Source organism: Uranotaenia lowii, chromosome 3 (genome assembly GCF_029784155.1).
Source record: "Uranotaenia lowii strain MFRU-FL chromosome 3, ASM2978415v1, whole genome shotgun sequence".
Taxonomy (NCBI): domain Eukaryota; kingdom Metazoa; phylum Arthropoda; class Insecta; order Diptera; family Culicidae; genus Uranotaenia; species Uranotaenia lowii.
Genome location: NC_073693.1, coordinates 147,715,576 through 147,726,499, shown reverse-complemented (window position 1 = coordinate 147,726,499; position 10,924 = coordinate 147,715,576). Strand labels below are relative to the sequence as shown.

At 35.6% G+C, this 10,924-nt stretch overlaps 1 protein-coding gene across 1 annotated transcript; it reads left to right on the top strand.

Moving 5' to 3' along the window:
- Positions 1-2,322: 2,322 nt before the first annotated feature.
- LOC129752714 (uncharacterized) lies at positions 2,323-7,692 on the top strand. The gene has a single exon (XM_055748485.1). It carries the CDS (start codon positions 2,323-2,325, stop codon positions 7,690-7,692), a length of 5,370 nt encoding a protein of 1,789 aa, XP_055604460.1.
- The last annotated feature ends 3,232 nt before the right edge of the window (positions 7,693-10,924 follow it).

Here is a 10,924-nt window from a genome sequence, read left to right as displayed (position 1 = left end):
AATTGACAAAATTGACAAAATTGACAAAATTGACAAAATTGACAAAATTGACAAAATTGACAAAATTGACAAAATTGACAAAATTGACAAAATTGACAAAATTGACAAAATTGACAAAATTGACAAAATTGACAAAATTGACAAAATTGACAAAATTGACAAAATTGACAAAATTGACAAAATTGACAAAATTGACAAAATTGACAAAATTGACAAAATTGACAAAATTGACAAAATTGACAAAATTGACAAAATTGACTAAATTGAAAAATCGACAAAATTGACAAAATTAACAAAATTGACAAAATTGAAAAAATTGAAAAAATTGACAAAATTGACAAAATTGACAAAATTGACAAAATTGACAAAATTGACAAAATTGACAAAATTGACAAAATTGACAAAATTGAAAAATCGACAAAATTGACAAAATTGACAAAATTGACAAAATTGAAAAAATTGAAAAAATTGAAAAAATTGACAAAATTGACAAAATTGACAAAATTGACAAAATTGACAAAATTGACAAAATTGACAAAATTGACAAAATTGACAAAATTGACAAAATTGACAAAATTGACAAAATTGACAAAATTGACAAAATTGACAAAATTGACAAAATTGACAAAATTGACAAAATTGACAAAATTGACAAAATTGACAAAATTGACAAAATTGACAAAATTGACAAAATTGACAAAATTGACAAAATTGACAAAATTGACAAAATTGACAAAATTGACAAAATTGACAAAATTGACAAAATTGACAAAATTGACAAAATTGACAAAATTGACAAAATTGACAAAATTGACAAAATTGACAAAATTGAAAAAATTGACAAAATTGACAAAATTGACATAATTGACAAAATCGACATAATTGACAAAATTGACAAAATTGACAAAATTGACAAAATTGACAAAATTGACAAAATTGACAAAATTGAAAAAATTGACAAAATTGACAAAATTGACAAAATTGACAAAATTGACAAAATTGACAAAATTGACAAAATTGACAAAATTGACAAAATTGACAAAATTGACAAAATTGACAAAATTGACAAAATTGACAAAATTGACAAAATTGACAAAATTGACAAAATTGACAAAATTGACAAAATTGACAAAATTGACAAAATTGACAAAATTGACAAAATTGACAAAATTGACAAAATTGACAAAATTGACAAAATTGACAAAATTGACTGTTAAGTTATTCATATGATAAGTAGTGCATTGATTATTATCGCCAGTTAATTTCGACCAGTTAGATCAATCCGATTCAATAAGAGCAAATGTGACCCTCCCTACCAATACTACTTCGACAATATGATGCTAAATTTTGGCGCAAATAGTTTTCGTCAGAGCAGGAAAAATTTAAATAAAGGATTATATAGTCGACCATAGAGAAGTAAAGTTGTCCCTTAATAAATCGCGCAATAAAAATTGTTGGTTTTGATTTAACCATTGCGAGTATTCATTATAAAACATTTTTGGTGCCGTGACCAGGATACAAATATCCGCCCGTTCTGTGTCATGTGAATACAACTCGAACGTTGGTTTTTTGTTCTGCGACCCACCATTCCTGTATAGTTCATCAAAAACGGACGCTCAAAACTTCATACCTACCACCATTGCGATTCCCAGCTGGTGGTTTGAATACGTTCCATCCCTTGCCAAGAAGCTTCAAACGGAATCTGCAGAGCTAAAAGATATACAAGGCCTCCTGATTAAACAGGAATCAGGTAATTACCTCTCCAACCTGTTACCAGCCGTTAGTCGGTGCTTTTAGATTTCGTTTGTTTTCTATACATTGTTTGACTGGAGCGTTATTAAATTGGACAACATTTGCTGAAGTTTTGGGAGAGTGCTGAATCAGTTCCGATCAAGGAGCTTTGATAACAGTCATCGTCAGATCCTTTTACGAGAACACACAGAAAGAACCATAACCGTGACCCGGAGGGCATTTGAACCACTAGCAGTTTATGATATTAAAAACAAGGCATTGAACTGCCTTGGTCAGGTGAGCACCTTTCCAAGTGATTCATTTTTTGTTGTCCGGCCTACCTGGTGTTTTCTTGCAGGCTACGACTTCCTGTTAGAAAAAGGAAACTAGCAAGAAAATCTACGCTTACAGTAAGTTTGGATCAAATCTGTTTTCGGATACCGTCAAGGGTGCAACAACCGACAGCTGACATATTGTATTTATACAAGGCACTAAATTGCCTTGGTCAGGTGAGTACCTTTCCAAAAAGCTATTTGTTCGTAGTCAGGCCTACCTGGTCTTTTCGTTGTAGATCCCAGCAAACAATAAAACATGTCAACGTCCGACATGGATCAGGATCGTTATAAGCAGCAACTCTGCTCTAGAAGGACGACCCTGCTGGCGTCGTTAAGCCGTGCTAACATGTTCATTCAGGACTACGAAGCTGAACGGGACATGCTCGAGGTTGCCCTGCGACTGGAGAACCTGGACGTGCTACAACAGAATCTCGAGGAAGTGCAGACGAAATTGGAAGACATAGAAGAAAGCGACGAAGGCCGGGTGAGAAACTTGGGATATCGTTCAAAATTTGAACCTCTCTTCTTTCGAATTAAAGCATTTCTCCTATCCAAACTTCCGCCAACAACTAATTTGACTAATAATCTGCCTCAACCCTCTGCCGGATCCTCCACTCTTTCGGGACTCAAACTTCCAACCATATCCTTGCCGACGTTTTCCGGGGACTATCAAGACTGGTTAGCCTTCCATGATACGTTTTATGCGCTTATTCACGTCAACCCAGAGGTTTCAATTATTCAGAAATTCCATTACCTCAAATCTGCGCTCCAAGGGGAAGCTGGTCAACTTATTGAATCCATCGGAATAAGCGCTGTAAATTACAACTTAGCTTGGGACTGTCTGGTAAAGCGATATGCAAATGAGTACCTTCTGAAGAAGCGTCACATACAGGCGTTAATAGAGTGTCCAACAATGAAAATTGAATCTGCAGCTACTTTACACAACGTCGTTGACAATTTTGATAGACACGTCAGTGTCTTAGGGCAGCTAGGCGAACCTGTATTAGAATGGAGCAGTATATTAGAACATCTGTTATGTAACCGTCTTCATGGTGAAACGTTGAAAGCGTGGGAAGATTATGCTTCTACTCTGGAAATCCCTACCTACGCGTCTCTTATTGAGTTTCTCCATCGTCGTATGCGAGTTTTGGAATCTATTTCTGTAAACCAATGCCACACCCAAACTTCTCGTCCATTCTCCACTAACGATCATGATCGCAATCTACCAATAAACATGTCGTCCAATGCTGCTCTTGAAATGTACCAGTTCAAATGTTACGCCTGTGAAGAACGCCATCCATTAATGAAATGTTTTACGTTCCAAAGAAAACCTATCGCTGAAAAAATGAAAATCGTCAATGACAAGCGCTTGTGCCTAAACTGTTTCCGATCAGACCACTTGGCTAGGAATTGTAACTCGAAATTTAGCTGTCGGATTTGTGGGAGTCGTCACCATACCTTCATTCACGAAGCATTCCCCAACAACCCAACCCATATCAGTTATATTTCCCGGAATAATTCTAACCATCAAAGTAATGCTGCTGTACATGTTTCACAAACTTCTGCTCAAAGTATCACCAGCCAGATTCCCACCGATAGCACACATACAACTGATACAGCCCCTTCCTCCATCCAATTAAGCCTCCCTCTTCATAGTCGTGATAAAAACGTGTTTATGCTAACTGCAGTCGTGTTGGTTGTTGACCGTTATGGTAGAGAACATTATTGTAGAGCGCTCCTAGATTCCGCTTCTCAGCCCAACATAATCACTGAACGAATGGCCCAAATACTCCGTCTGCACCGCAAAAAGGTAAATGTCATGATACATGGTGTAGGGGAGAATCCGCAGTGTGCCAGTGATACGGTATTTACCCAAATTAGATCACGTCGAGAAAATTTTGAAATGGATGTGGAGTTTTTGGTGTTGGAGAAGATCACGTCTAAGCTGCCTGCTCGTGATATCCAGATAACTGATTGGAATTTACCAAAGGATATTTTTATGGCTGATCCGTATTTCCATAAAAGTGCTGGCATCGATATGATTGTCGGAAATGAGCATTTTTTCTCATGCTTCAAAACTGGTGCGAAAATATTCTTGTCTGATTCACTACCACTATTGGTGGATAGCGCATTCGGGTGGCTAGTATCTGGAGCAGCCAATATTCAGCATAGGGTACAACCGTTAGAACAGTTTTCCGTAACGATGGCATCTTTAGTCAGCTTGGAGGAATCACTAGAGCGTTTTTGGTCAATAGAAGAGCTACCCAGCCGTCAAATTTATTCTGAAGAGGAGCTCGCTTGTGAGAAATACTTTGTGGAAACTACATCCAGAGCTCCTGATGGTCGATATGTGGTTCGTTTGCCTCGTAGTACGCACTTTGAGGAGATGGTCGGACAATCTGAGGACACGGCCTTTCGTCGGTTCAAAGCCCTTGAACATCGGTTGAATAGCGACCCAGAGCTGAAAAAAGAATACCATCAGTTCATGAAGGAATATATTGATCTGGGTCATATGCGTGAGATTACTCGAAAAGAAGCGTCCGAAATTAAAGGTTATTTCCTGCCTCATCATCACGTTATTAAGGAGTCCAGTACTACCACAAAGATTCGGGTTGTGTTCGATGCTTCAGCGAAAACTTCCTACGGATACTCTTTGAACGATGCACTGTTAGTTGGTCCAGTCATACAAGACGAGCTCATAGCTTCTATTTTGCGTTTTCGGACCTACCCGGTAGCAATTGTAGCTGATATTGAAAAAATGTATCGGCAAATTCTTCTACATCCTCATGACTCACGTTTTCAGCGAATATTTTGGCGTTTTAGTACCCAGCACCCAATTTCCATTTTTGAGCTCAACACTGTGACCTATGGAATGGGTCCATCCTCCTTCCTTGCAACACGTTGTCTGTCGCAGCTCATCGAAGATGAAGGTCATAAATATCCTCTAGCAGCTCTTGTTGCCAAAAAAGGTTTTTATATGGATGATTTCATGGGAGGAGCTCAAACTGTTGAATCCGCAATCCAGCTCACGAAACAACTGAACGCTTTGATGTTAAAAGGTGGCTTTGTTTTGCGTAAATATGCATCGAATAAACTAGAGGTTCTTCAAATGCTTAACGATGATCAGATTGGAGTAAGTTCCCGGCTACGGTTCGACAAAAACGAGAGAATCAAAACTCTAGGCATTTCTTGGGAACCTCAAACTGATATGTTTGCTAGCGATATAAAGCTGAGTTGTAAGCATGAACGCATCACTAAACGACTCATACTATCTGGAGTTGCTCAGCTATTCGATCCCTTGGGTCTGATTGCCCCTATCGTAATCCGTGGGAAGATGCTTCTTCAGAACTTGTGGTTGCAATCATGTGGTTGGGATGATGAAGTTTCGAATGATGTGCAATTAGTGTGGAGAAATTTCGTCGATGAACTAAAACTGCTATCTGAATACAAGATTCCGCGATACGCGTTTCTTCCAGATGCGATTGTGCAACTTCACACTTTTGCAGATGCCTCTGAGTCAGCTTATGGAGCATGCATTTATGCTCGATCGATGAATGCAAAGGGAGAAATTTCCGTCCATCTCTTAGCTGCGAAGTCACGTGTGGCTCCGCTTAAAACAGTTACATTGCCAAGGCTAGAACTTTGTTCGGCCCAACTCGGTGCTAAATTGCACGCAAAAGTAGCTGAATCACTCCAAACAACAATAAGCTCCTCGTTCTTTTGGTCTGACTCAACAGTCACCTTGCAGTGGATCAGTTCACCGCCAAGCTCGTTAAAAACATTTGTGGGCAATAGAGTTTCAGCAATACAAAATATGACGAAACCCTCTCAGTGGCATCACGTAGCAGGATCTCAAAACCCAGCTGATTATGTGTCTCGAGGGATGGATGTTCCAAGATTCCTGTCCAGCACTGTATGGAGACAAGGTCCTGAATGGTTATCTAAGCCGGAGGAGTTTTGGCCGCATGAAAGGATTCCCGATTACCTTGAAAGTGGAGAAGAACGTCGAAAATTATTAGTAGCTGTTGCTTCAACTGAACTTAAACATTCTCAATTTTTTTCATTGTACTATTCATACACTCACCTCAAACGCATCACAGCTTTGTGTTTGCGATTCATTCGTAACTGTCGATCTAAAGCAAGAACACAACCATCGGGTGATGCATCGGATGTGCACTTGAGTCCCACTGTTGAGGAACTTGATATCGCTGAAATGGTACTAGTTAAATTGGCACAGTCTGAAGGTTTTGAAAATGAAATTACCCTGTTAAAAAAAGGCTCTTATGTCCCAAAGCAGTCACCAATTCGTCTTTTGAATCCACTTGTCGACGAAAAAGGCATTCTAAGAGTGGGAGGGAGGTTGAAATTGGCAGATCAACCCTATGTTACCAGGCATCCTATCCTACTTCCAAATTTCCATCCCCTTGCCCGTATGCTTGCCATTCATTACCATCTCAAATTCATTCATGGTGGTGGCCGGCTCACTTTGTCCAACATGAGAGAACTATTCTGGCCTATAAATGGACGACGCCTAGTACGGAGTGTCATACGAGGATGTTGGAGATGCACCCGAGCAAGTCCCGTTCCAGCATGTCAGCAAGTCGGTCAGCTTCCGGAGCCACGTGTAAGACCTGCCCGCCCATTTACGGTTACCGGGGTGGATTATGCTGGACCTCTGTACCTGAGACCAGTTCACAAGCGAGCCGGGCCATCGAAGGCCTACATCAGCGTGTTCGTCTGTTTTGCCACCAAGGCCGTGCATTTGGAGTTGGTCAGTGACCTGTCGACTCAAAGGTTCCTGTGTGCATTTCGACGTTTCATTTCGCGACGTGGGCGCCCAACTGATATGTATTCGGATAACGGCAAGAATTTTGAAGGCGCAAATAACGAGCTTATCCAAATGCTTTCTTGGTATCAGGACGAAACGCAGGGTTGTATCGTTCAATCAGCAGCAGCAGACGAGGGTATTTCCTGGCATTGGAGTCCACCTAGAGCTCCTCATTTTGGGGGGTTGTGGGAAGCTGCGGTGAAAGTAGCAAAGAGACATCTCTATAGGCAATTAGGAAACATCCGGTTATCTTTCGAGGACATGGTGACGGTGTTAACTGAGATCGAAGCAGCCATGAATTCACGTCCTCTGGTACCAATGTCAGAAGACCCAAATGACTTGTCTTGTTTGACACCAGCGCATTTTCTGATCGGTTCTACAATGCATGCACTCCAAGAACCGGATCTGACGTCTTTCCCTGATAACAATTTGGACCACTATCAATCTCTGCAAAAGGCTGTGCAGCAATTTTGGCATCACTGGCGGCTGGAGTACCTGCAAGAATTGCAACGTTCTACAAAATATAATGCACCGAACAAGGAAATTGTACCTGGACGTCTTGTGGTAATTGTTGACGAATTTCAGCATCCAACCAAATGGCAGTTAGGGAGAATCACCAGCATCCACCCGGGTCCGGACCAGTTGACTCGGGTTGTGTCTCTAAAAACCGCTCGTGGATTCACAAAACGTGCTATCAACCAGATTTGTTTACTTCCCTGTGATCCGATGGAATATCCAGATTCTACAACGACGTCAGCGAAGAACACTACTCAAGAAGGAGAACGCAACAATATGTGATATGTAAACAAAGCAACCTCACGGCGATCACAACGTAGGATTATTTTGAAAAATTGTGTAGAGTTAAGTTATGAGAACTGTCAAATGTTTGTAGTACTAGAATAGTATCCCTTTATGTCCGAGTTTTGATATTGAAAGTATTTCAAGGTGGTGGCGATGTTAAGTTATTCATATGATAAGTAGTGCATTGATTATTATCGCCAGTTAATTTCGACCAGTTAGATCAATCCGATTCAATAAGAGCAAATGTGACCCTCCCTACCAATACTACTTCGACAATATGATGCTAAATTTTGGCGCAAATAGTTTTCGTCAGAGCAGGAAAAATTTAAATAAAGGATTATATAGTCGACCATAGAGAAGTAAAGTTGTCCCTTAATAAATCGCGCAATAAAAATTGTTGGTTTTGATTTAACCATTGCGAGTATTCATTATAAAACATTGACAAAATTGACAAAATTGACAAAATTGACAAAATTGACAAAATTGACAAAATTGACAAAATTGACAAAATTGACAAAATTGACAAAATTGACAAAATTGACAAAATTGACAAAATTGACAAAATTGACAAAATTGACAAAATTGAAAAATCGACAAAATTGACAAAATTAACAAAATTGACAAAATTGAAAAAATTGAAAAAATTGACAAAATTGACAAAATTGACAAAATTGACAAAATTGACAAAATTGACAAAATTGAAAAATCGACAAAATTGACAAAATTGACAAAATTGACAAAATTGACAAAATTGAAAAAATTGAAAAAATTGACAAAATTGACAAAATTGACAAAATTGACAAAATTGACAAAATTGACAAAATTGACAAAATTGACAAAATTGACAAAATTGACAAAATTGACAAAATTGACAAAATTGACAAAATTGACAAAATTGACAAAATTGACAAAATTGACAAAATTGACAAAATTGACAAAATTGACAAAATTGACAAAATTGACAAAATTGACAAAATTGACAAAATTGACAAAATTGACAAAATTGACAAAATTGACAAAATTGACAAAATTGACAAAATTGACAAAATTGACAAAATTGACAAAATTGACAAAATTGACAAAATTGACAAAATTGACAAAATTGACAAAATTGACAAAATTGACAAAATTGACAAAATTGACAAAATTGACAAAATTGACAAAATTGACAAAATTGACAAAATTGACAAAATTGACAAAATTGACAAAATTGACAAAATTGACAAAATTGACAAAATTGACAAAATTGACAAAATTGACAAAATTGACAAAATTGACAAAATTGACAAAATTGACAAAATTGACAAAATTGACAAAATTGACAAAATTGACAAAATTGACAAAATTGACAAAATTGACAAAATTGACAAAATTGACAAAATTGACAAAATTGACAAAATTGACAAAATTGACAAAATTGACAAAATTGACAAAATTGACAAAATTGACAAAATTGACAAAATTGACAAAATTGACAAAATTGACAAAATTGACAAAATTGACAAAATTGACAAAATTGATAAAATTGACAAAATTGACAAAATTGACAAAATTGACAAAATTGACATAATTGACAAAATTGACAAAATTGACAAAATTGACAAAACTGGCAAAATTGACAAAATTGACAAAATTGACAAAATTGACAAAATTGACATAATTGACAAAATTGACAAAATTGACAAAATTGACAAAATTGACAAAATTGACAAAATTGACAAAATTGACAAAATTGACAAAATTGACAAAATTGACAAAATTGACAAAATTGACAAAATTGACAAAATTGACAAAATTGACAAAATTGACATAATTGACAAAATTGACAAAATTGACAAAATTGACAAAATTGACATAATTGACAAAATTGACAAAATTGACAAAATTGACAAAATTGACAAAATTGACAAAATTGACAAAATTGACAAAACTGACAAAATTGACAAAATTGACAAAATTGACAAAATTGACAAAATTGACAAAATTGACAAAATTGACAAAATTGACAAAATGGACAAAATTGACAAAATTGACAAAATAGATAAAATTGACAAAATCGATAAAATTGACAAAATCAACAAAATTGACAAAATTGACAAAATTGACAAAATTGACAAAATTGACAAAATTGACAAAATTGACAAAATTGACAAAATTGACAAAATTGACAAAATTGACAAAATTGACAAAATTGACAAAATTGACAAAATCGATAAAATTGACAAAATCAACAAAATTGATAAAATTGACAAAATTTCCAAAATTGCCAAAATTGACAAATGTGACAAAATTGACAAAATTGACAAATTTGACAAAATTGACAAAATTGACGAATTTGAAAACATTGTAAAATTTTAAAAAAATTGAAAAATTTGAAAAAAAAAATGACAAAATTGACAAAAATGGCGAAATAGACTAAATTGATAAAATTCACAAAATTCCAAATATCGCAAAAATGAAAGAAAAAACCACAAACATGACATGAAAGACAAAAATTACACAAATGACAAAATATATTAACGAAATTTACATAAAATATTGACAAAATTTATGAAACAATTGATAAATTTGATGAGACTGACCAAAATTGTCCAAATCGACCATTTAGGCCAAATAGACAAAATTTACAAAATTGGAAAAGAAAATCCCAAACTTAACTTAATTTACTATTTGTCAAAGTTTAAAAATTACTTAATTGACCAAATTGCAAAATTAACCAAATTGAGTCAATTAATAAAATTGGTTTAATTTTTTTTATTAACTGAATTGACGAAATTGATAAAATTGACCAAATTTACAAAATTGATAAAGTTGACAAAAATGGCAAAATGATAAAATTTAAATTATTGGCATTTCAAAGTTGTCAAAATGTTTCATATCTATAGTAGGGTGTCGCAAAATTGCATAACTTCTGGGAATCTGGGGGCCCACCCGCAAAATGGTAGATAAGAATGTGCAGAACAAAGTTTTGTATGGGGCCGACTTCAAAAAAATCATGCTTAGAGGTTCCGCAAGCGCGATCTTTGAAAAAAGTCCACTTTCAAAAATTTGATTTTAAATAAATTCTAGGTCCAAAAATTTTCATAAAATTTATATATTTTATATTTTTTTAGTTTTGTTTGTGTTAAAAACTCCACGTAAAAAATGAAAAATGAACCAAATTTGTATCAAAATGTAAAACAAGCAAGCTAATTCCAAGAAAAAAAAAATTTTTGGTTCAAAAATTTTG

Excerpts from the sequence above, each read along its gene's own strand:
- LOC129752714 (XM_055748485.1), top strand. The coding sequence starts at position 2,323 with ATGTCAACGTCCGACATGGATCAGGATCGTTATAAGCAGCAACTCTGC.